This window comes from Mycosarcoma maydis, chromosome 15 (assembly GCF_000328475.2).
Source record: "Mycosarcoma maydis chromosome 15, whole genome shotgun sequence".
Lineage (NCBI taxonomy): Eukaryota > Fungi > Basidiomycota > Ustilaginomycetes > Ustilaginales > Mycosarcoma > Mycosarcoma maydis.
This window is the reverse complement of record NC_026492.1, coordinates 131,143-156,503: the sequence shown is the minus strand read 5'-3', so window position 1 is coordinate 156,503 and position 25,361 is coordinate 131,143. Positions and strand designations below refer to the sequence as shown.

At 56.7% G+C, this 25,361-nt stretch overlaps 7 protein-coding genes across 7 annotated transcripts in view; 3 read left to right on the top strand and 4 right to left on the bottom strand.

The window, feature by feature from the left end:
* UMAG_15100 (uncharacterized protein) overlaps positions 1-2,021 on the top strand; it is a gene marked incomplete at both ends in the record, with an annotated part of 2,808 nt that extends 787 nt beyond the window's left edge. Inside the window, one exon of the mRNA XM_011393098.1 lies at positions 3-2,021. Within this exon, the coding sequence (XP_011391400.1) occupies positions 3-2,021 (2,019 nt within the window). The remainder of the gene's footprint in view (positions 1-2) is intronic.
* A 149-nt stretch (positions 2,022-2,170) lies between these two features.
* UMAG_12011 (uncharacterized protein) lies at positions 2,171-3,019 on the bottom strand (the record flags this gene model as incomplete). Its single annotated transcript, XM_011393086.1, has 1 exon — positions 2,171-3,019. One exon carries the CDS (start codon positions 3,017-3,019, stop codon positions 2,171-2,173), a length of 849 nt encoding a protein of 282 aa, XP_011391388.1.
* A 656-nt stretch (positions 3,020-3,675) lies between these two features.
* On the top strand, positions 3,676-5,037 carry UMAG_04932 (uncharacterized protein; the record flags this gene model as incomplete). Its single annotated transcript, XM_011392949.1, has 1 exon — positions 3,676-5,037. The coding sequence occupies one exon, from the start codon at positions 3,676-3,678 to the stop codon at positions 5,035-5,037; it is 1,362 nt and encodes a 453-aa protein (XP_011391251.1).
* A 148-nt stretch (positions 5,038-5,185) lies between these two features.
* Positions 5,186-5,959, bottom strand: UMAG_12010 (uncharacterized protein; the record flags this gene model as incomplete). The annotated part of the gene is made up of 2 exons (XM_011393085.1): positions 5,186-5,296; positions 5,369-5,959. 2 exons carry the CDS (start codon positions 5,957-5,959, stop codon positions 5,186-5,188), a joined length of 702 nt encoding a protein of 233 aa, XP_011391387.1.
* Positions 5,960-6,450: 491 nt separating this feature from the next.
* On the bottom strand, positions 6,451-7,629 carry UMAG_12009 (uncharacterized protein; the record flags this gene model as incomplete). Its single annotated transcript, XM_011393084.1, has 1 exon — positions 6,451-7,629. The coding sequence occupies one exon, from the start codon at positions 7,627-7,629 to the stop codon at positions 6,451-6,453; it is 1,179 nt and encodes a 392-aa protein (XP_011391386.1).
* A 979-nt stretch (positions 7,630-8,608) lies between these two features.
* On the bottom strand, positions 8,609-12,517 carry UMAG_04931 (1-phosphatidylinositol 4-kinase; the record flags this gene model as incomplete). The annotated part of the gene is made up of 1 exon (XM_011392948.1): positions 8,609-12,517. One exon carries the CDS (start codon positions 12,515-12,517, stop codon positions 8,609-8,611), a length of 3,909 nt encoding a protein of 1,302 aa, XP_011391250.1.
* A 1,735-nt stretch (positions 12,518-14,252) lies between these two features.
* UMAG_12008 (histone acetyltransferase TRA1) lies at positions 14,253-25,355 on the top strand (the record flags this gene model as incomplete). Its single annotated transcript, XM_011393083.1, has 1 exon — positions 14,253-25,355. The coding sequence occupies one exon, from the start codon at positions 14,253-14,255 to the stop codon at positions 25,353-25,355; it is 11,103 nt and encodes a 3,700-aa protein (XP_011391385.1).
* Positions 25,356-25,361: the final 6 nt, after the last annotated feature.

The window sequence follows — 25,361 nt, the reverse complement described above, 5'->3', positions numbered from 1 at the left end:
GCTTGGGTATTCACAATACCTCGCTTCAGCTTCCTGCCAATGACGCTATCATCAACGCTAACGAGCACAAGTCGGCCGATTCGCTGCTCGAGCAAGTCGCCATGCACGAGGCCTGCGTTGCAACGCTCAACACCCTGTCGCACGATCGCGCTGCCGCTGCCGCTGCTGCCGCATTTGCTGCCAAGAACCGACAGCTTGGTCAACCTGCTCCGTCGCTCGCCCCTCCTCGTCGCAGGAGCAGTCTCGTCGTGGCCGCTTGTGCCGCCGAATTCAGATCGCTACGATCCGCCGGATCCAACGGCGACTTTAGCGCAACCCAGTCCGACATCTCACAACTCTTTGGCGACGACAGCTACGACTGTTCGGTGAGTCCCATGGCCGATATGGGTCACGGAACCGCCGACTACAACCTCGAGCTCAACGGTGAACGTCGTGCTTCGGCTGCTAGCTACTTGTCAAATGACTCGACGGTCTCGACCGACCTCTCGATCGGTTCGCACGCATCTAGTCTGCTCTTTAACGCACACCTCGCTGCGCCAGGTTTGCAGCGATGCGCTTCATCGACCAATACGATCGGCAGCACTCGTAGATCCTCGGTCGCCAGCAGCTATTGCAGCCACCAACTCGAAAAGGCGCCCGCCAAGCCACCTCGTAGCCCATTGAGGATGCACTCAATCTCTTTGCCAGTCGTTGCTCAACAAGAGCGTCAAGCTGCTCCGCCAGCTCAGGGAGCGGATGCTACCAGACAACCCAGCGATGTGACGCGTTTGAAGTCGACGCCATTACCCCCTTTGCCCGCTGAAGCAGTGGCTGCGACACACAAGCCTCGCTCATCGAAAGAGTCGGTACGACGACGCCGTCGCAAGGAAGGTGGCCAACGACCACAACCACCAGCACGTTTAGACAGCCTCGACGCTTCAGTTGCAGCAGCTCCCAAAGAGTTGCAGCTCAAAGAAGAATTCCCGCAACGTCTGCTCGGTGACTGGATGACCACCGCCAACGTCAGCAGCGTCGTTGCTGATCCTCGTATGCAGAGCGAAGTGCGCGTTGAACCCGTGCCGCTGCACAGTCGCGTTCACAACAAAGACGGAAGCATGTTCCTTCCCGGTCTGGGTGAGATCGTTCCTCCCAGTCCCAGTCCCAGTTCCGAGCTCGCAGTCAACGTGGTCGTGGCCAAGGACGAAGAGATTCCCGTGTATCCAGCAGCACGCAAACGGCTAGGGATCGAGTCGGATGTTCCCACCATGCTCTCTGCTACTGCGGCGTTTGTTGCCAATTCGGCAGCAGTCAAGTCTTCTGCGACGCTGAAAAGTAAGCTCTCGGGACGCTTTGGACGATCGCCATCCAACAGTAGCAAGGACGATACATGCAGTACTGGCTCTGGCTCTGGCTCTGGCTCTGGCTCTGACTCTACCAAGGTAGAACGCAAGACTTCAGAATCATCACTGCCTCTGCTGGGCAAGATTCGCAAGACATCCACCACGGCACGTCATTCGATTGTACCACCAGAGATGCCTTCGGCATGGAAGGAGCGCATCGTAAGCAAGCGTCCGTCGCTCGATCTACGTCGACCGAGCCTGACGTCGCTCACATCTACGTCGACGCAGTCCTCGACGTCTTCGCAACGTGATGCGCGTTCACGTACGACGTTGCTACCCGCTCAGCCGCAAAGGTCGCGTTCCAGCATGGGTTTCCGCAAGATGCTCAGCTCCATTACAGGCGTCGAGCCCGAGCGGGAACCCATCATCACTGCTGCTTCCGACATGACACTGGAAGCGCTCGCTGCCAGCACGTTTCAATCGCCCAGCCGTGCACCATCAAATGCTCACCATCAGCAGGAACGAAAACTAGAATCTTTCATCCACCTCTCTGACGACGACTCGGACGACGCCGACTCGGACTCGGTCAGCTCTATCCCTTCTCCCCTACAAGCAAAGCTCAATGCCAGAAGAAAGGACCTCACCAAATTGTTCGGCACTACGCCAGCCGATGTGTATCCGCAGCTCACCGAGTCCAGGTAGCGATGTGAACCACTGACGACTGTATTTTTAGCACTCGCACAAGAACCAATGCACACTAGACAATTGTCATCACATGAGCTTGGTTGGACCAACAGGGTGGCAGTGGAGCAGCAAGAGATCGACTGACATGTGAACGGTGCGAGCGATACTTATGATGCACGCATCTCGACAGCTGAAGCGCAAAGGGAAACGAAGGCGCACATGTATCTGGATGGACACTGAGACGTGCTGGGGTCAGGCTGACAAGAGGGGGGGGTTGACAGCAAGAGGTGTAGGGCGGTGTGGGTGTTGCAGGGATGTAGGAAGAAGCTTGGGAGTGAAGTACGTGGATGGTCCGAGATGGATAGAGGAGGAAAGGGCGAGTGGTCGAGCGAGATGGGAGCAGGTGGATCATGAATTGTGAGAGAATCATGCATGTTGGTGCGAGGGCGTGAGTGAGTGTCGTGGTGCAGGAATGGGTGGGATGAGTCGAGAGAGCCAGAGTGATGAATGATGCGCAAGTTGAGCAGGTCCGAGGCACCCAGTGGTTCGCCAGCTCGAGTGTGTGCGCTGAACCACAAGACCGGAACTTTCCAAGTAGCAGAGTACAAGATGGACTGATGAAGCACGACTGTCTGCGAGCAATCTGCTCGATCCAGCGCTTCATCACCATCGTCCTCCACGACGCTGTCCGCTAGAGTCGCTCCATCCATCCCCATCAACCGCTTGGTATCAACAACCACACCAAACCGTCGTTCCATTCCCGCTGTACAATCATATCTCGTCCCATTCGCCATAACCGCACCCGTCCATCTCCACCCACCCGAATACGCCAGCCACGACAAATCCCGCCCCGCTTCACCCTCCACCATGTCCTCATCTCGTCTCTTCAAATACGCCTGACAGTACTCCTCGAATTCCTCATATCTGATCCGTACCGACTCGCTTCCACCATCTGCACATCGTGTTGCACACCACCCGCTTGTCGTCATGTTCACCTCGCTCATCACGATACTCATCCCAGCATCGTGGGTCCCTCAAACGCGTCCTTCATCGTGATCGACTGATGAACCGTGAACCACGCCGACCTATTCTCCACTCACCACTCGTCACTGTGCTGGACTCTTTCTTATTTGTTCAAGAATCATTCACGCTTCGTGGTTCGTGAAGATTATCGGGACATAGGGTCGGAATTTCATTATATAATATTGACTCAGCCAGGCGCATGCCGCTGGTCACGTGTCAAGACCTAACATAGGAATGCACCAGAGTCAAGCGTCAAGTCATGAGTGTTGAGGCTTACCCACTCGTGACTGTACCAAAAGGGTGCGTCTCAGAATTGTGAGTGAAAGCGTCGATCGGATGGATGGGCATTACTTGTTTCACGATTCACGATCTACGATCTGGCGGCGGTTGTGTGCTGTGCGGTGCGGTGCGTGCACCATTGCGTGTTCGTGGAGAAAGCGAGACGCAGAGCACGAGCCCAATGCTACACAACTCGTTTCCCCTCTCATGCTCCATCGATCCTACTTTTCACCATCATTCGCGTCTGGTCCACCATCCAAGGCTGCTTTGACCCACGGACGACAACGTATTCTGGCCTCGCTTTTCCCGCTTGTCCTGCTTGCGTCACTTGCATCGCTTGCGTCGCTTGCCTCGCATCGTGTCCGCGGCCATGTCGAGCTCGTCGCTCCCCACCAAATCGTCCAACGCTCTGCTTTCAGTCAACTTCAACCAAGACCACTCGTGCATCGCGGTGGGCACGCGCGATGGCTACTCAATCACCAACTGCGAACCGTTCGGTCGCGTATACACCAACAATGCTGGCCCCACATCGCTCGTCGAGATGCTCTTCTGCACATCGCTTGTTGCGCTCGTAGCAACGTCGGATACCGACCCCAAGAGCAACGCTTCACCACGTCGCTTACAGATTGTCAACACCAAACGACAATCGGTAATCTGCGAGCTGCTCTTCCCCACCGCTATCCTGGGCGTCAAACTCAACCGAAGACGTTTGGTGGTGGTGTTGGAACAAGAGATCTACATCTATGACATTAGCAACATGAAGTTGTTACATACCATCGAGACCAGTCCGAACCCCATGGCCATCTGCGCACTATCGCCGTCGTCTGAAAACTGCTTTTTGGCGTATCCTTCGCCTGTGGCTAGCCCCACGAGTCCCTTTTCCAACTCGGGCGCGTCCAGCAGCGCCGAGGCGAATACCACAGCAGGCGACGTGCTGATCTTTGACCTGCTCTCGCTCTCGGTCACCAACGTGATCCAAGCGCACAAGACGCCCATCTCAGCGCTAGCCTTGAACGCAACCGGTACGCTACTTGCCACCGCGAGCGACAAGGGAACCGTGATACGCGTGTTCAGCATCCCAGCCGCGCAGAAATTGCATCAGTTCCGAAGGGGAAGTTATGCGGCGAGGATCTACAGTCTCAACTTCAACGCGGTCAGTACGTTGTTGGCAGTCAGCTCCGATACCGAGACGGTGCACATCTTTAAGCTCTCGAGTGGCGCAGGAGCCGGGGCCAAGGGTAGGAGTTCGAGCAACGGTGGCGAGTCACCGTCGTTGAACTCGTTCGATGGCAGCTCGGATAGCTCGTCACCACCCGGTTCAACCACCAACGCCACTCGCGGTGGCTACGAAGCGTTCATGGGAAAGCACAAGGCGGCCAAGTCAAACGGCATCAGTGGAACGCTACGACGCAGAAGCATGGCTCTCGGTCGAGGTATCACCGGTTCCGTCGGAGGCTACCTGCCGAACAGCTTGACCGAAATGTGGGAGCCAAGTCGAGACTTTGCGTTTCTCAAATTACCCTCTCAGGGCGTCAGCAGCGTCGTAGCATTGAGCAGCACCACCCCGCACGTCATGGTCGTCACGAGCGAAGGCTACTTTTACAGCTACGCCATCGACCTCGAACACGGCGGCGAGTGTATCTTGATGAAGCAGTACTCTTTGATCGATCCCGATCTCGATACCACTTCAACAGCCAGGAGCGATACCGCCACCCCATCTCTTGCTGATTGAGCGCTTAATCGTAAATCTCTCTCTGTGTTTCTTCTTCGCCATCGAACGCATCTGTGACGCGCCAAGCTGAGTCAAACTGCGGAGTGTATTCGTGCATTGTTGAGGGTATCATTTGCAAGTGACGACTCAGCGACCATGTGTTTGCAAGTCAAGAGGAGCGAGAGGCAGGGGCGCGTTGGCGTTCGATAGCAGACACGTCGCGTTCCAACTGCCATAGTTGGGCATCTAGCAACGTGAATGCGCGACTGAGCGTGGATGTCTGTCAGCCATATGGAGAGAAAGGATGAGTTATGATGACATAGAACAGGGGTGGGGGTTGGAGGAGACGTACGTAGTGGGACCAGGCAGAGACGAGAGCTAGGAGACGAGAGTGTGTACGGTCGTGGTTGTGCTTGTTGTTGAGTTGGACGAGTTGGAGGTGTTGGAGAAGCGAGACATGCGTAGCGCTAGCGATTGATTTGGCGGAATCGAGAAGTTTGCGCTCGTTGACGAGCAGCGAGATGGACTGCAGCGCCGAGAGTGCTTCTTGCAACTCGGTGTGCTGCGAGATGACCAACGCCGCCTGTTGATGTGCATCCCACGACCACCGTGGTACATTTGAACCAATCGACGGTACCAGCAGGTGCGAGTACAGGTGCCAGTCATCCAGCAATTGACGTATCGACTTGGTGCTCGAATTCGACGCTAGCTTGCAAACATCCGCGACAATCGCCGACAGACGCGCCAGCGCTGGTTTGCAAGACGCGCAACACGGACCAGAGCGCGTGCTGCCATGGATCACGTACGAGATCGTATGCGCACGCAGCATCGCTGCGGTAATCGGCGTGATAGCCGCTCCTGCTGATGCTGCTGCGGTCGTGGCAGACGATGGATCCGCAGTCGCCGCTGAGATTCGCTCTGTCATTCTTGCACCTGTTTCCATCGAGCACGCCCGAATCCGGAGCCCGCCGTTGGCGATGAGTCGAGCAATCCACCTAGAGACTGCGACGTGCGGAGCGCAGAAACACCGAGCCAGAGTGTGCACGTGCGTGATACGTAATGCGCGGTGCGTGGTCGGATGAGCGAAGCGTAAGCCGTTCCGTGCTGCGCCGCGAGGTGTTTGTGGCGAAAACCACGATCGCGCAAAGCGAAATGCGCAAGCCCATCTGAATCTCGTGACTGCGTGCAGAAACGCGTCGAGTTGTCTCTCGCAACCAAGACCAACACACACCCTCCAACACGGCCCAGACTCAGACTCGCGACCGTGACCCAGCCAAAGCGACCACGAATCGATTTTCACTGTACACCAGCTACCACTGCCTACTCAAGCCTGACTTGACAATGCGAGCTATCAGACACATACGCCCTGCACTCAAGTTCACATGCCCATCATGCGTTCATCTGCACACATTGATTTGGTATCGGATTGCTACATTAAAACGAGACGTCGGTGCCCACATCTCCCGCCAGACTAACCACCAATTTGGTGACCTCGACATCTTGCAACGCTACGCCGACCGACTTGAACACGCTCACGCCCACGCTCCTGTGCAGCATTGCATGTGCATTGTGTTTCGACGCATGGCTCTGCTGCGCGACAAGCTTGTCCAGACGGTCCAGATAGCTCTGTGCGTCGTTTTGGTCGCTGTTGGCCAAAGGTGCGAGCTTGGCCAGCTCCACACACGTCTGTCTAAGCTGGTCTGTGTCTGGTATGGCTTGCAACAAACAGCCGGCTTCGTGGCAGCATGCATCGATGCTATCGACCATGAGCGCGCAGCTGGATTCGGATGCTACCAAAACCAGCTCGCGCGGCAACTCGCACATTTGTCCAGTGTAGGATCCCACAGCACAGATGTGCTTGCGTGTACGGTCGCCAAGGTACTCGTATGCAAAGAGCGGCGTAGTCGAAGGTGTGCATGTGAACACGAGTGTAGACTGTTGCAACGCCTGTTGGAGTTGATCTTGGTTTTGCGCATGGATGCATTGTATCTGCCACGAAGCGATACGGTCGGGAGAGAGTTGGCAAAGCTCTCGCAGCTGGTTGCGAAACGTGTCCTCCTTTTGCTTGAGCTGCTCCAGTGTCAAGTGTCTGTGATTACCGACGACAAGGACAACATCAGTCAAGTTGGTGAAATATCGCAGATGCAACCAGACGTGAAAGAGCGCCTGCGCACCGTCTCCGAAGACGAGACACTGATGCACCTTGTGCTTTTGATCACCCAGCGCCAAGATCGAGCTGATCAACGATCCAGCAGCCGTCCTGAGCGCGGTCAAGCAGCTTGAACCCACCACATGAGAAACGCTTGCTGTTGCATCGTCCAAAACCAGATTGGTACCAATCACGCCAGATCGAGTTTGACTTGTGGCGAGCGGCACAGAGACAATCTTGATCACGCTATCCGACGTCGTTGTTCGTGCCGGCATCAACAGCTGCGTATGCATCGGCGTACGTAACGCTAATCTCGGTGGACATTGCGCTCCAACTTGTCCACTTGACAAATCTTGCGACGTCAACAGACACTGCAATGCGATCGCCTGCGAATGCAACAACGCCGACAACGTGATACGTCCAAGGATCTGGCTCTTGACTTGTTCGTCAGAGATGATCCTCATCCTTGCACCACGCTCCCACTTGCAACGCTGGCAACGCTAGCGACAATCGTCAATCGTGGGTAGCGAATAGCGAATAGGTCGTGATCAAGGAAATCAGGAGCGGACGAAGGCGTGTCGTCCAGAGTACCGGTCTGCTATTCTATATAGATATGCTCTAGATTGACAACGTGAAGGAAGAGAAGCAAAAAGCATCAAAGTACGAGGATCAAGACAACCGTGAACGCTGCAGTCACACACTTTAGCGGACACGGCTCACGGCTCACGGCTCACGGCTCACGGGTGGCGCTCAAGTCGTGAGTCCAGCCATGTCAGATCTACATATCTAGCCTTGGCTCGAAACGTGATTTCGTGATTCGTGATTCGTAGCAGAGTGGTTACTCTCAGTCAATCCGTGATCGTGAATCGTGAATCGAGAATCGAGAATCACGAATCGAGGTTCTGCTTTGCATCGCTGACACTCACGCCTCACGCCTCACACTCGTGACGCATTTGATAAACATGAATATATTTCATCTACCAATGCCTCTTAGGGCTGGGCGGGGGTGGATCGTGAATAGTCCAAGATACACGCGGCACATAGCTGAGTCGCATACGTGATAAGTTCTGCATGGGTAACAGCGCTCGTGCTCAGTCGGCATGAGAAGAGCACGACGTTCCGAGCGACGTCAAGATCTCTACGCCATGCTGGCAGGCTGTGTCATCCAAGCGCAAGTTGTCAGAATCGTGAATCCAGCTGATCAGGACGAGGCGTCCACGCTGATGAGTGCTTCACAGTCAACATACGTTCTTACAACTGTCTAATCCAAACACCATCTCCACGATCCACTACGTGCGACTCACAGACCTGACCAACCCATGTGATGCGCAAACAGACCATCCGTGCTTCGTGATGCACGTTCTGCTAGCGGAATCACGCATCGTATATCGTCAACGAATCGGGAATACTTGACTTCTCTTTCGAGTCTCTGTACTACAAGACCTACAGGACACCTTCGGTCAATCTCTGGTACATATCGTACAAGCGCGTAAACGCGCTTCCTGCACTCGACAGGATCAGCCGATCGACAAACTCGTCGCACTGCGTCTGGCTGAGAGCCAGCTGGAAGCGATCGCGCAAATTCGTCGCTGTCAGATCGCCCAAGGCAAAGCACGGCAATTTGGAATCCTTGGCCATCAGTTCGACCAACATGATGATTCTTTCAGCATGCTTTCGCACGTCCCGGAAGCCTTGTCTCATGAGTTGCTTGAACTCTTCAAACTTGGCGCTCTCGAGCCCACCTAGAATGTCGATGTACTCCTGTGGCATCTTGAATGGAGCCGCCTCGAAACCAACGCCTCCCGGGCTGATACCGAGCATGAATCCGAAATCAATGTGGATCAACCGCCCGTGGTTGTCGACGAGGATGTTGCCATTGTGCCGGTCTTTGATCTGCAACAGGTACGAGATGATGCTGTATCCCGCTAGCGACTCGATAAATCGATCGCGCGCCGCATTGAACGACTTTGAAGTCGACGGCCCATACGCAGCCAAAAAGTGATCGTAGAGCGAAAAGCCAGCAGATGCAGCCTTGTCTTGTTGCGACATGCGCGAGTAGGCCTCCTTCTTGATCGAGTGCACCGACACGGCATCCGTGATAGTCTCCATCAAGCCGCTGTTCTCAGACGTGACGAGGATGCGAAAGTATCGCACCCAACATCGGCTTCCTGTCTCGTGCCAGATGCGTCCGAATTCGTTGATCAGTTGCACCGCCAATTGTTCCTGTCGTAGATCCGCACCTGTCTTGACAATCACGGAGAAAACGTCCCAGTTGCCAAGGTGTCCGTACGGCGATGACGCGCGGATGCGCTGCTTCTTGGCAGCCCACGATTCGCTAAACATGGCTGCCGAAGGATCGTCCTTGTTGACAGCGCGCAGCACCGCTTCTTCTTCGTCCTCGGCCATCTGCCCAGCTTTGTGTGCACGTGCGCGCGACGCGCTGACGTTGCGCCCACCCGTCTTCATACGCCGCATACGCTCTTCCTCCAACGCCATCATCTCTTGCATGATCCTCTTGCGAATCGCTTCCGTCTCGGCGTGCATCAACCTGGAGCTATGACCTGCGCCTCCTTGGCCGCCCATTGGCATGTGCACCATGGACCGCGTTGGATCGATGCTGGTACCAACATGCGTCGTGACGCCAGCAGAGCCTTGGCCCACTTCCGACTTGTCACCCACACCTCCACCGGCGCGATTCGCAGGCACCGACGATGTCGAGGAACCGTACCAGTTGGTAGGCACGATCCAGGAAGACCAACCGCCTTGGGTATTGTTGCCGCTAAGATTGGGACCATAGTTGACAATGGCTTGTGCTTTGGATGCGTTGCTCGACTTGTTGAGCTGCGAAAGCATGATGGCGGCTGTGCGCATGCGTTGCGCATACTCGTCAAGCGAAAACTCGTTCATGGGTCGATGCCCCGCAGCGAGTTGATCCGAATGCGTATCAGCAGCTTTGCCTGCCGAGAAGCTCGTAGCGACCGAGCCTGAGCCCGAGCCCGAGCCCAAGCCAGAAGCAGAAGCAGAACCAGAAGCAGAGGCAGAACCAGAGCCCGAAGGTGCCGAGGTCCAGGCGGCAGTATCGTGCATGCGGTTGCGTAAAGCCAAGTCTTCTTGTTCCTCGTCGGACGAGCAGCGCTCGCGCTCTCCACCAAAGCCCGCCAAATCCGAGCCGTACATCTGCTCGGTCAGGTCGATCTCCTCTCCGCTTTCCGGAGGGATGGCGTCGCTGTTGAGAGGTACAGCTTGGTGTGCATCACTGGCAGAGCCAACGTCGCCATCATGTTGCAAGACGAGTTTGGGCGTGCTAGGCGTGCCGAGTTGTCTGGGATCGTGGCTATGCGGTGCGTGAGCTGCATCGGTGGGAGCAAGGTGTGGCGTAGCTGTCGGTGTATCAGCGCCGTTGTCTGAGGCGGTTCTTGAGTGCTCGTTTGCAGACTGAACAAACGAGGATCGGCCCGACGAGGCGGCGACCTTGCGTCTACGGACGTCCTCTTCCGTGACAAGTCGACGCAAGGTTTCCCTGTTCTGTCGACGGTCGGGATCAAAGTCGAGGTCGTTGTTGAGCACTTCGACATGCAGCAAGAACGGCACACGATCGGCCGAGTTGAGTACGACAGCCTCACTGGGGTTGATGCGAATGACGCGGTGATGTCGAGGAGGTTGCAGTTTGGCTTGCGAGGGTTGGCTTGCATCTGTGTTGTCGGCGGTGCACCAGAGGGGGAAGCAGACGTCGGCGGGCAGCTTGTGATTCAGTGCGGTGAGTTCGGCGCGCAGTGCCGACAGACGTGCAGGCTTGGGAAGCAGCAGCAAGCGTGCGGAAATGTCTTGGAGGGAGAGGAGAAACTGCGTCTGCACCTTGCAGTAGTTGGAGCGAAGCAAGCTGCGACGTGCCTCGGCGTTGTACAGGCTGAGGATCGCCTCGGTCTTGGCGGTTGACTGGTGAAGCGTAGCTGAAGAGGCAAACGCGGACGAGACGCTTACTTTCGTGGAGACGAGGTTGGGTACGGAGCGTGACGGAGCTGGCTGCTGGCTGAGTGAGGCAAACTGACGGTGCTTCTGAGGGGACCAAGGAGGGGGAGAGGCCGAGGAGGGCTGCTTGCTCCTGATCGAGGCCGAGGCGTTGGTGAGTGGAGCATGCATGTCATGAGCTTGGCCGAAGACTTCGCCGACGGCGGCGGCAGCTTTGTCTTTAAAGTCGTTCAAGCCGGCATTGAAGCCGGCGGCCAAGGTGGCAAAAGGGTTGTCGACCTTCTTGGAAGCTTCTGCAGCGGGGAGGGAGCCACCGGAGGTGATCTCTGCCGTGTTGCTCAAGGTGGGCGAGGCTCGAGGTTTGGCATTAGACACTGAGGTGGGAGTGTCTTTGGGCGGTGGTAGTGGCGCGGTTTCTGCTCTTGACATGGAAACCGAAGAGGCGGCCATCTTGACCAACGAGCCGGCGAAGGACGAGAGAAGGTACTGCGTTGGTTGAGCGACGTTGGAAGCAGGTTGGGACATGCGGGTTTCGGCGAGCGAGTCATTGTCGGAGCTGTCGAGGCCATCATCGTCGTCGTTGTCGTCACTGTTGTTGTTCTTGTGGTCTGCTGCAGGTGGATGGTGGCTGGTTTCGGCGTAGAGAAGGTCGTCTTCGTTGTCGATGGCCGAGTGCAAGTCGCGAGCGGCAAGTGCATCTTGGATAGGATCCGGGGGCTGTCTGGCCTGTTGGATGGCGATGGTGCCCGTGATGGAGGCGAGCTGTGGCATGGCAGGAACGCTGGCGAGGAGGGAGCCGATGGCGACAATGTTGGCGAGAGGCGCCTGAGGGGATACCTTTTGACGCCCAAGAGAGGTGGTGGCTACGAGCAGACGCTGAAGGCCAGAATGGACGAGGTTTGGGTTGGAGGGGCCAGCGGCGGCGCCAGCGGCGAGGGCGTCGTGGGGTGTGGGAGGAGCATCAGAAGCAGCGCCGAGAGCGTAGACCGAGTTTGGATGGGAGAGGGGATCCTGAAAGAGGATGCACTGGCACTGGTTAAAGACACGATGACAGACGTGGAAGGAAGCGGTGTGAGGATTCGAGGAGAGGTCGGAAAGGGCGGCCTGAAAGTACCAGAGGGTGAGGAGAGCGACGTGGACCGACTGGGAGCATCTTCTGAGGATGAAGCATTCCAAGGCGCGTGACTCGGAGGGTTTTGTGATGAGGAGATGGCAGAGCTGAGGCCAGTAGAATTCGACCTGGTGACAAGGAAAGGCGGACTCGAGCTGACTGACGAGGTAGTAGGTGATACCAATGTTGTCCGAGTAAGTGCGAAGGTAGGAGAGGGCGAGATGGGGCGAAAAGTAGTCGGAATGGAACAGACGAAGCAAGAGGCTTGCCATGGTGAACAAGCGAGCCTAGCCAGTAAATATGACGAGCTCGCGGCGAGCAGAACGAGGATTAGCGGGCGTGGCTCGGTAATGGCATGGGCCTTGTCCACCTTTTGCACCGGCTTGTGTTGGAAGATCGACCGAACGAAAGACGACGAAAAAGCATGCCTGGGCCGACGAGCCACGAGCCACGAGCCACGAGCCACGAGCCACGAGCCACGAGGAGAGCGAGCAATGGCAAGCAATGACGACTCGATGGCCAATCTAAGCAAAGGATGGATCTACCACGTACGACCGAGGATAGAAGTGAGCGTAAGAGGGTGAAGAAGAGAAAGGCCAGCCGGGGCTGATTTGATTCGTGATTGCTGCTGCTTGCGGCTATGTTCTGTCCACGTTGTCGCTTGATGCTTTTGGCGTCAGTGGCTTGAATGCGTGGGTCGCACGTCGATGCGTGATTAAACGTTGAAAGAAAGCAAAAGCAAGAAGCTCGACAACGATGGACGATCAACCTGTTCAACCCATAACTCACGACTCACCCTGCACGACGCCATCCCTCACCACTCACCTCATTAACCGCATCACGTGCATAACCGTCGATACCTCGCAACCAACACTCACGACTCACGACTCACTCGTCACACACTCGCCACTCGCTCTGGCCACTCTTGACTCTCACTTGGTGCTTGTCACTGTGCAACAACAGTCACGAGTGTACGCTTTTGATACGTGAATCCACCCGCACCGGCTCTTGTCTCCGTAACGTACGAATCATGAATTACGAATCATAAATTACGAATCATGAATTACGAATCATGAATTACGAATCATGAATTACGAATTGTGTGCTGAAACACGAAACACGCACGACGCAACACGCATCCACGATCGTGAACAAGGGCGAAAGAATGTTACATTGACGTTGCTTTCTGCTGGCTTAGCGATGCTGACGCTAGCAGAGGCGCACGTTGGCCAAGCACGTGACGAGAGGCAGAGGTGGGATAGTTTGCGCCTTTTTCGACAGCCTCGAACGGCCATTTCGTGAATTCCCTCACGATTTTGATCCGTGGTTGAATTCACGATTGACCCTTGGTGATTCGTAGTTGGCAGTTGTCTTTGTCGTCGTTCTATGTCGTCGTTAATTGTCGTGCTAACTTATCGAGACTTGAAGTCTGCAATGCCATGCCAGGTTGATCGACGCTCTGCTTTGGACCTCTAGCCCGACTTTACGATTCCAACGAGCTCCAACGGCTGAGCTTGAGCGCACCAGCCTCGAGTCAGCCATTAGCCAAATTCAAGCGCATCGAGCCAGGAATGTGAGACGCCAATCTAACAACTCACAACCCTCCCAAATCACGAACTGAATCACGAATCGTAAATCACGAATGGCTTTGGGAATGGCTTCGTTCGTGATTCGTGCTTCACTCTCGCGCACATCCATCTTGCATCCCATCATCCTCTTTGGGTCGAGGCGCTGTCTTTCTCTTTCTCTCCCTCTCTCCTGTTCTTTCGCTCTGGAGTCGTCGCGGTCCTCGGTCGGTACTTGTTTCTGCCGGTGCTTGCGTTCCTGTGCGCATACCCATGGCGCCTTGATCGTCTCGAGTCAACCCTCTCCTCAACTCGAAGACGTCCCATTCGGACCCGCGTCTTGACTGCACGCTTTTGCGACCCATACACGTCGTCGTCGTCCTCGCTTTGATCACCGCCTCTTCGAATCGCCATACCCAGCTCGGTGCAGCTTTCACTTTCCATGTCCTCAATAGAAACGCCTTCGCGGCGATCCATGCCCGACGTCGAGCAGCTCGCCGCCAAGCTCTCAGACAAGTCCTCCAACCCAAAGGCAAAGCTCGCAACCGCATTCGAACTCAAGGAACTCGTCGACCTCTTTCAAAATCTCGACTATGCCCTCTTCCTCAAGCATGTCGTCCCTGCCTTTGTCGCCCTCCTCGACTCGACTCCATGCAGCTTCACCGCCGATGCACCAGAGCAGCGGCTCCGTCACATTCTTCTCGAGACCACCCACCGCTTACCCCAGCAAGAGGTGCTCAAGCCTTATGCAGACTCGCTCATGACCGCCATGCTCAACGTCCTTCGCGACGACAACGAGGACAACGCCGTCCTTGCGCTCAAGGTCATCATCGACCTCCATCGCTCCTTCAAGGCCGTGCTCCAAGACCAAGTACAGCCCTTCCTTGAAATCGTCAAGAAGCTCTACGCAAACATGAAAAACACGGTCGAACACGCTTTCGAGTCTGAAGCCTCTCAGCTCCAGGCTTCGGCCAGCTCACCCGCACCTCCCACCGCTGCTCCTGTCGCTGCTCCCGCCGCTGCTCCCGCCGCTGCTCCCACCACAGCCTCAGCTTCAGCTTCCACCTCGGACCCTGCTAGCACCACATCCACAGCCACAGACTCGACTTTGGCCGCTTCCGCGACCACTCCAGCTACCATCACCGCCGATTCCACCGCCACTTTGTCAGCTACACCAGCTGCCTCGGCAGGTACACCATCCGCAGCACCATCCACCCCCGCTGCCACTGCCACTGCTGCTCTCGCCACTACATCCAAGCCACTCCCAAAGTCCATGTCCAGCTTCAAGGTCTTGACCGAATGTCCCATCGTCATTGTCCTCATCTTTCAGAGCTACCGCTCCGTCGTTCCGCAGGCCATCAACGTCTTTGTCCCTCTCATCATTGAAAGCTGCCTCTCCCTCCAGGCAAAACCACAACGCGAGGCTCACAACGCCGCAAATGCAAACGCTGACATCTTTGTCGGCGTCGCTCCCGGCATCAAAAACAGGTCGCTCTACACCGACATGATCGTAGCACAGGTAAAGACCATGTCCTTCCTCGCCTACGTCTTGCGCGGTTCCGCCCCTGTCATGCGCCCCTTTGCGCACGTCTTGCCCGAGATCAGCGTCCGTCTACTCAAAGACTGTCCACCCGAAGCCTCAGCAACCCGCAAGGAACTGCTCGTAGCAACGCGTCACGTCCTCTCCACCGAATACCGCGCCCACTTTGTCGGTCAGATCGACACGCTCCTCGACGAACGCGTCCTCATCGGCACCGGCGTCACTTCACACGAGACCCAACGCCCCCTCGCCATCAGCATGCTCGCCGACCTCGTCCACCACGTCCGTCAAGAGCTCTCCCCCGCCCAGCTCGTTCGCGTCGTCCACATCCACTCACAAATCCTCCACGACCCCACGCTCGCTCCCAGCATTCAGACCATGTGCGTCAAGCTGCTCCTCAACCTCGTCGAGACCATCCTCACAAAGCACCCCGACGGCGCCACCCAGACTCTCGCCTCCATCCTCGACGTCTTTGTCGAAAAGCTCTCCAGCTTGCATCGCCTCCGTTCCGACATGGAGCGCATCCGTCAGATCAGGCTTGCCTCGGATCACCCACCCCATCCTCCCCACACTCTCGTCGATGCCGTCGCCATCGAGCGAGCAAAGCCCATCCAGGCGGCTGCCACCATGCTCGACACGGCTGGTGATCCACTCAAGGACGCCCGCTTCCTCTTTCGCAACATCCTCTTTGGCTTCAAGACGCTCATCCCCGTCCTCCGTCATCGCAATGCGGCTCATCCAGACGGCGCTCTGGCCGGAAGGCTGCTCGTCGACGGCGTCAAGTGCTGGTCCCTTCACGAAGACCGCGACGGCAGAGAGGAAAAGGAGGTGCTCGACCTTTTCACCACCGTCTTTATCGACCTCGAGCCCCAGGTCTTCCACGAGGTCTTTACCACCCACATGCCTTTCCTCTTTCGCCAGATGCTCGACTCGCCCAGCTTGCTCGGCATTCCACAGAACCTGCTCAGCAACGACGCCGTCTCCAAGCGCTTCGTCGGCATCCTCCTTCGCTTCCTCGTCGACCGTCTCGAAGAGCTCGGCAAGTCGGACAAGAAGCATGCCTCCATCAGCCTCCGCCTCTTCAAGATGGCTTTCATGGCTGTCACCATTTTCCCCGAAGACAACGAGGTGGTCCTCCAACCGCATCTTAGCCATCTTATCATGGAATCCATGAAACTCGCCAGCAAGGCCGATGAGCCCACCAACTACTTTTTGCTCCTCCGTGCCCTCTTTCGCAGCATCGGCGGCGGTCGCTTTGAGCTTCTCTACAAAGACGTCCTCCCTCTGCTTCCCGTCCTCCTCGAAAACCTCAATGCGCTCCTCAACGCTGCCGAACCCAGCAGGCGTGAAGTCTTTGTCGACCTCTGCCTCACCGTTCCCGTCCGACTCAGCGTCTTGCTCCCTTATCTCGGCTACTTGATGAAGCCCTTGGTACTGGCGCTTCAGTCTTCGACCGAACTCGTCAGCCAAGGTCTTCGCACGCTCGAGCTGTGCATCGACAACCTCACCCAAGAGTTTCTCGACCCCATCATGGCTCCTTACGCACAGGACATTATGGCCGCACTGTGGCAGCATCTTCAGCCCTTGCCGCACAACCACCAGCACTCGCACACCACCATGCGCATCCTTGGAAAGATGGGCGGTCGTAATCGCAAGCTCCTCCAGAACCCACCAAGGCTATCCTACGTCTCGCACAAGTCTGCCACCTTCCCCGTCCATTTCGAAGCAAAAGCGCAATCCATGACGCTCACTCCTGTCACCGAACTTGCGTTGGCCAACATCCGACGTACCGATCCCTACTACCGCAAGCACGCCTTTGAGCTGCTCCGTCACACCACCGCTCTCTTCTTGGACGGATCACTCATGGATGTCGACCGCGAGACCGTCTTTGGCAAGCTCATCAAGGGTCTCTTTGACGCAACGCGCTCCGATGATCTGCGAGACGAAGCGGTGCAGTACCTCTTTGGAATCTGCAAGCACGTCTTTCACGCCGAAATAAAGCGCGACATGCCATCCTCATCCGGCGCATCCAGTCGCCATCTCTGGCCCATGACCATCTCGCTTCTCGAAGGTCTCACAAATGCGCTTGCTCTCAACGAGGCGGGCAACGATCCCACGCCTCTCATCGAGTTGCAGCTGCACATCATCCGCGAGTTCCTCGCCGCTTGCGAAAAGACGCCTGCTACCCGCTCCGATCTCGGCCACATTGTCATGCATTCGTTTGCTAGCAAGTTTTGCTCTCAGTGCTACGAACAGCTTTGGCAGCGCAAGACCGGCGGTTGGCTCGGTGTCGACATGCTCGTTCGTCGAGCCGATCTCGGCCAAATCTGGGTTCGTGACCATCAGCTCGAGATTGTACGTGCGCTCCTCTTCATGCTCAAGGACATGCCCAACGATCCTCCTGGCAACATTGACGAGGTCAGCGAAACCTTGCTTCAGGTCATCCGTCAGGCTTACACTGTCAAGCCGTCCACTGCGGATGGCAAGCCAGAGCCACCCGTGCCTGAGAGACCCAGCCATCTCACTTACCTCATCGGCATCCTTGTGCCCGAGCTTTCTAGTTCCAACGCTACCGTCCGCACCACCACACAGACTGCGTTCAAGCTCCTCGCCGAGCTGCGCAAGTGCACCGTCACCGAGTTGCTGACACCACAAAAGGATCGCTTGTTGCAACCCATCTTCACCAAGCCACTTCGTGCGCTTCCCTTTGGCATGCAGATTGGCCACATTGACGCCATCACCTTTGCGCTCAACCTTACCCCTCCTCTTCCCGAGTTCAACGAGGAGCTCTACCGCGTGCTCACCGAGGCGCTGGCGCTTGCCGATGCTGATGACCAGGCTCTCATCGGCCGCACGTCGCAGTATAAGAACATGATCGCCGTCACCAAGCTGCGCGTTGTCGCGATCCGCTTGCTTTCTTCGGCCATGGCGTGCGGCGACTTTCTCTCCACCAAGCACACACAGATGCGCATGAGGATCATTTCGGTCTACTTCAAGAGCCTCTACTCGCGCAGCGAAGAGGTGGTGCAGGTCGCCTACGAGTCGCTCAAAACTGTACTCAGCCAGCAGAGCAAACTGCCCAAGGATTTGCTGCAGAGCGGCTTACGCCCCATTCTCATGACGCTCGCCGATCGCAATCGTCTTACCGCCTCCGGTCTTGAAGGTCTTGCTCGTCTTTTGCAGCTGCTCACCAACTACTTCAAGGTCGAGATCGGCACAAAGCTGCTTGACCACCTTACCAGTCTTGCCGAACCTGCCGTTTTGCATCGCGCTGCAGTCGGCTCGCTGCGTGACAACGAACAGATCAAGACGCTCGTCGCCATTGTCAACGTCTTCCGTCTCTTACCAGAGGCTTCGTTCCAGTTCCTCCCGCGCCTGACCACCACGGTCGCCGAGATCGAGTCTCAGCTCCGACGTGCCGGGCCTACGCCATTCACCAAGCCGCTCACGCTCTTCCTCAACCGTTTTGCTGAAAAGGCGGTCACATACTTTTTCGAAGGTGACAAGCTCAGCAACCCCAAGTTTTTGCGCGTTGTCAAGCTGTCGTTGTCGTTGGACGAAGGTTCCGAGCTGCGATCTCACGTAACCAGTGGTCGCGAGAAGCTCTTGTTCCCTCTGTTTGCCAACGACGCTTCCGCAGCTCAAGTCCAGGCAGGTATCTCGATCGTACAGCAGCTCGTCGATCGCGACCCCAACTGGCTCGTCACCAACAGGGATGTCTTTGAGAAGTTAATCACGCTCTGGAACAGTCCTGCTAGCAAGGAACGGCGGCGTGAGGAAGCCAACAGCAGCGCCACCAAGGCTGACGCTGCTTCGGCCAACGCAACGAGTACTCCGGCCCCCTCTGTCACGCGCAGCAACAGCGAGACCAAGCAACTCATTGAGCTCTTCCTCTCGTACCTCCGCATCGAGCCCCACGTCGAGGCGTATGCTGCCATCTTGGATGCGTACACCTACAAGGTTGCGTGCGACCTCACCTTTGCGACACGATTTATCTACGATCATCTCTGCATCAAGGCGTCGAACTCGTTCAAAAAGCAGATGTTCTCGCGCTTCCTCACGATGTTTGAGGACAAAAATGCCAGCCAGATGCTCAAAACACAGGCGCTTCGTGTACTGATCAACCCGATGCTGTTAGCTTCGTATGGTCCTCATCCGACGAGCTCACCTTCCGCTTCACCTAAGCCTGTTGCGGCGGTCATTGCCGCAGAGAAGCCAGCGGCTGCTGGCTCCCAACTGACCACCGCCGGTGCTAGCGTAAATGCCGACGACAAGGATGGCGATGTCGAGATGGAGGAGTCCGCGGCCAAGGACAAGAAACCCGAAAGTGCCGCCACTGCATCTTCGAGCACGGCGACCGTTGCAGCTTCTGACGACACATCGACAGAAAAGAACAACGAGACCGAGGCCAAGCTTGCCTCCACACCTATTGAAAAGCCCGCTGTTGCTGACGACGTCGAAGTAATCGATGTGGAGCTGGTTACGCAGATCGTCAACCGCATGTGGAAGCCGTTCCAGAACGCAAAGGCCGCCAACGAGCTCTGCTCGGACGACGCACTCCGCATCGAGCTGCTCCACATGTCAACCATGATCCTCGAGCACTGCTCGGACCACCTTGCTCCTAACGGTCAGTTGAAGAAGGACACGATCAAATTTGGTTGGGCCAACCTCACGGCCGAGGACGTCACCGTCAAGAATGTAGCCTACATTTTCATCGCTCGCTTCCTTGAGGTGTTTGAGAGCCCTATCAAGATTGTGGGCCAGGTCTACTTTGGCTTGCTGCGCGCTCACCAGTCTGAAGGCCGCAGTATGGTCAAGAAGGCGCTCGATATTCTGGTCCCGGCGCTACCCAAACGCGCCGGAGCCAGCGAGAACGGCCAGCCGCCGCAGTGGGCCAAATGGACCAAGCGACAATTGGTCGACGAGGGCCACAACGTCAGCCAGCTCTTTGCCATCTTGAGTCTGCTGGTGCGTCACGCCGACCTCTTTTACAGCAGCCGTGAGATGTTCATTCCTCACATTGTTAGCAACCTTACCAAGCTTGGCCTTGTTGCCAACGTCAATGTCGAGTCTAGGATGTTGGCTGTCGATCTTGTTGAGCTTCTCCACAAATGGGAGAAGCGTCGTCAGGAGCACGTCCGTTCCCAGCAGGCATCGACAGAGGACGCTTCGGCACACAAGGGCACCGAGGCCGAGCCCGCTGCTGCCGGTGCTGCCGTTGCTGCCAAACGTGGGCTTGATGCGCCTGAGGAAGCTTTGGCTGTCAAGAAGGTACGTATCGATGAGTCGGGCATCTCATCCTCGGCTTCGGCGTCCAAGAGCTCTTCGCCTGTCTCTGCACACGCAACAGCTCCAAATGCAGCAGCCTTGTCCGCAAATGCTCCTAGTGCCGATCCTACCCAGTCGCCAGCCGACCACGAGTATCTCATGCCCATGAACTTGCGCGAGATGACCGTCGGCTTCCTGGTACGCTTCGTATCGCTCTCGATGGAGCCCATCTCCAAGGCAGGCATCGTATCCAAGGCCGCCAACTTGCTCTCGGAGGTCCTCAAGGCTCCCTACTGGTCCGATGTGCAGGTACGGCTGTCGATCTTCCAGCGTCCTTTGATCCATACCGAGATCAACGAGCAGAACACACCGGTCATTTGCAATGCGCTCCGCACGCTACAGATTGTCGTCGAGGATAAGACCGATGCTTACATTGCTCCGCACGTACCGCAGCTGCAGAAGCTGCTCGAAAAGAGTGCTTCCACCGACGAAGCCTCGCTCGTCGAAGCACAGAAACCCGTCCTAGAGCGTATCTTCCGCGTCATTCCCGATCCGCCGCCCGAGGAGGATGCTGACGGTGAAGCCGACATGGACACGGGCGATGACAAGAAGCCCGACGAAGATGATGCTGCCGTCACCAAGGATCCCAAGGAGAGTGAGGCCACCGACGAGTTGTCAGCTTTCCGCAAGTTTGCCGAGACTCTCATCGCTGATGGGCTCAAGCAGAGCCAGAATTTGCACAGCGTCTTCAGCATGCTCGATGCCTGGAGCCAAAGCAAGCCTGAAAAGATCGATGCGCACCTGCCGGCGCTCAGCAAGGCGCTCAGCAAGTTGACCAAGGAGCACCTCGCTGCTGCGGCGCCTGTTCCAGCAAACGATGCCAACCTCAAGCTGCTCATGCTCGTACTCGAGCTGCTCAAGCGCCGCATCTCGAACCTGGGCGATCAGCGACGCTGGCTGCTTTCGGCGTTGGTGCAGTTGGTTGAGCGCTCGTCGTCGTTGGAGCTGTGTCGCTTCCTCCTGTCGACCATGTCCAAGTGGATCCTCGAACAACGCGAGACGTTCCCAACGGTCAAGGAAAAGGCTGGCATCTTGCTCAAGATGATGTCGTTCGAGTCGCGTGACAATGACCAGCTTCTGCGCGACTATCTCGACCTCATCCATTCGATCTACACGACGCCTGCTTTTGCGCGAACTGAATTGACGGTGCGTCTCGAAAACGCATTTTTGCTTGGCTGCCGTCACAAGGACCCAGAAGTGCGACAAAAGTTCATCGACATCTTTGATCGCACGCTTGTCCGCGATGCTGCGGGTCGTCTGCAGTACCTACTCGGTCATCAGAGTTGGGAGTATCTGGCCGAGCACTACTGGATCAACCAGGTGCTGGACCTCACGCTTGCGTCGATCGACACCAACTGGCCCCTGCTGGCACATAGCTCAGTCCAGCTTGGAAAGGCAGGCAGCAGTTTTGTTCCGACGCTCAAGAGTCTGCGCGTGGGCGACATGCTTTCGTCGCTCCGTGCTTTGCAGTACACGGACCACGATCTGGCACACCAGATCTGGGTCTCCTTCTTTGCCGCTGCCTGGCGATCGATGAGTCGCAAGGACCACGACGACATTACGCGAGCGCTCATTGGCGTGCTGACGCGCGAGTATAACCTTCGCCAGGTGAGCAAGCGGCCCAACGTCGTTCAGACTCTGCTGGAGGGTGCTCTGGCTTGCAAGCCGCAGCTCGAGCTACCGCCGCATGTGGTCAAGTACCTCGGCCGCAACTTTAACGCGTGGCACACATCGATTGAGCTGCTTCAGAATCTGTTGCGCTCGCTGCCTCGACAGGATGATGCGATTCGAGAAGCTGGCCAGGATGCGCTTACAGAGCTGTACGCGGAGCTGTCGGAAGAAGACATGTTCTACGGCCTCTGGCGCCGACGATGCGTGTATGCCGAGACGAACAGCGCCATTTCATTCGAGCAAATCGGTATGTGGAACCAGGCGCAGGTGCAGTACGAGACAGCGCAAATCAAAGCACGTTCGGGCGTGCTCAACTTTACCGAGGCCGAATACCACTTGTGGGAGGACCAGTGGGTGTTTTGCGCCCAAAAGCTGCAGCAGTGGGATATCCTCACGGATCTTGCCAAGATGGAGGGCGACAACGATTTGCTGCTCGAGTGTGCGTGGCGACTGTACGACTGGACCGCAGAGCGCGAGACGCTCGAGCAGGCGCTGGAGAGTTTGTCGGCGAGTGCGACGCCACGACGTCGCGTGTTTGAGGCCTATATGGCTCTGCTCAAGTCGCAATCGGGCCAAGACAAGCCGGCTGAATTTGGCCGCATCTGCGACGAGGCGATCCAGCTGACGCTCAAGAAGTGGCACTCGCTGCCGACGGCTGTCACTGTAGCGCACGTACCGCTGCTGCAGATCTTCCAGCAATTCGTCGAGTTGCAAGAGGCAAGCACCATCTTTGCCAGTCTGGCGCACACGAACGCCACCAACCTCGACCAGCGTTCTGCCGAACTCAAGGCTCAAATGCAAACGTGGCGCGAACGTCTGCCCAATTTGTGGGACGATATCAACGCTTGGTCCGATTTGGTTGCGTGGAGGCAACACGTTTTCGGTGCCATCAACAAGGCCTACCTGCCGCTTGTGCCCGTCATCCAGCAGCGCGATGGTCAGAACGCATCCACTAACTCGTACGCCTACCGTGGCTACCACGAGACGGCATGGATTATCAACCGATTTGCCCACGTTGCGCGCAAGCACTACCTCAACGACGTCTGTATCTCGTCGCTCACCAAGATCTACACGCTGCCCAACATTGAGATCCAAGAGGCGTTCCTCAAGCTGCGCGAGCAGGCAAAGTGTCACTTCCAGAACCCGAACGAGTTGACGCAGGGTCTCGATGTGATCAACAATACCAACCTGATGTTCTTTGCTGCGCCTCAAAAGGCTGAGTTCTTTACGCTCAAGGGTATGTTCATGGCTCGCTTGGGGCTGAACGACGACGCCAATCATGCGTTTGCTACTGCGATCCAGATGGATCTCAACTTGGCAAAAGCTTGGACCGAGTGGGGTCGATACAATGACCGATTGTTCCGCGACCGCCCGACGGAGCTGTCGGCGGCTGGAAACGCTGTTAGCTGCTACTTGCAAGCGGCGGGCCTGTACAAGAATGCCAAGGTACGAAAGGTGCTCATCCGTGTTCTTTGGTTGTTGTCGTGCGACGATAACAAGGGCACTGTCTGGCAAGCGTTCGAAGCGTTCAAGGGCGACGCACCAATCTGGTACTGGATCACGTTCATCCCACAGCTGTTGCAGAGCCTTAGCCACAAGGAGGCCAAGTTTGCAAGGAAGATGCTCATGTCGATCGCCAAGACGTTCCCGCAATCGCTATACTTTTACCTGCGCACGACCAAGGAGGACTTTGTGGCGATGAAGCGCCAGTCGCTTATGGCGGCGCAGAGGGCGGCGCAGCAGCAGGCTCGGCAGCAACAGGCAGCAGCTGCAGCAGCTGCTGCTGCAGCGTCGGCAGCGAACGCCAATGGGAAGCCAGCCGCAAGTGCAGAGGCGGCCAAGGCGCCCAGCGGTGATGGTCAAACTGCTGCTGCTGGGAATCCGGTGAAAACGGATGGTGGCATTGGTGGCGCTGCTGCTGAATCGACTACTACTGCGTCTGCCAGCGGCAACATCACTTCGGATACGGGAGCTAACAAAGCGACGCCTGGCGCTAGTTTGGCTCCTCCCACATCCGGTGCAGCCGGTGCTACAGCCTCAGTGCCTGCGACTGCAGCTGCTGCAGCTGCTGGAGCCTCGGGAGCGAACGGAGCAACTGCTGGTACGGCTCCAGCTGCCGCAGCCGCAGCCGCTGCGGCAGCGGCCAACATGCCGCGACAGCCGTGGGAGTACGTCGACGAGATTCTTAACATCCTCAAAACGGCATTCCCGCTGCTTACGCTCACGATGGAGAACATAGCCGAGCAGATTCAGCAGCGCTTTAAGCCGACCAATGAGGAGGACATCTACCGCCTGACGAATGCGCTGCTCAACGATGCTTTGCAGCAGTACATCCAGCGTGCTGTGTCTCCTACCGACTCAGGGGTGCTTCCGGCGTCGTCGCAGGCGAACGTGATCCGGTTTGCCGAGAACCTGCCACCTGGACCGCTCAAGACGTCGTTCGAGGAGGACTTTGTCAAGTCGAAACCTACGCTTCGCGACTACGTCTCAAAGTTGCAGCGATGGCGCGATCGATACGAGACGAGCTTGGATCGACGTCCGAGCAAGCAACACTTGGAGCACTGTTCGCACTACCTGGTCGAGTTCCAACATCAGAAGTTCGACGAGGTCGAGGTGCCCGGTCAGTATCTCAAGTTGGAGGATAACAACTCGGACTTTGTCAAGATCGCACGCTTCATGCCGGTGTTTGAGATGGTTCGAAGCTCGGGTATGTGTACGAGGCGGTTGACAATCTTGAGCAACAAGGGTACGATGCATGCGTTTGCGGTGCAGCTTCCGAGTGGGAGGTATTGTAGGAGGGAGGAGAGGATCTTCCAGTTGCTGAGATTCTTCAATCGGATTTTGGAGAGGAGGAAAGAGACGAGAAAGAGAGGATTGGCGTTCCATGTTCCGTTGGCGTTGCCGTTGGCGCCGCAGGTGAGGAGTGATCGATCACGATGCTGGGTTTGTGAGTCTGCAGGATATCTACAAGCGGCATGCGGAGGAAGTGGGGATTGGCAAGGATGATCGGTG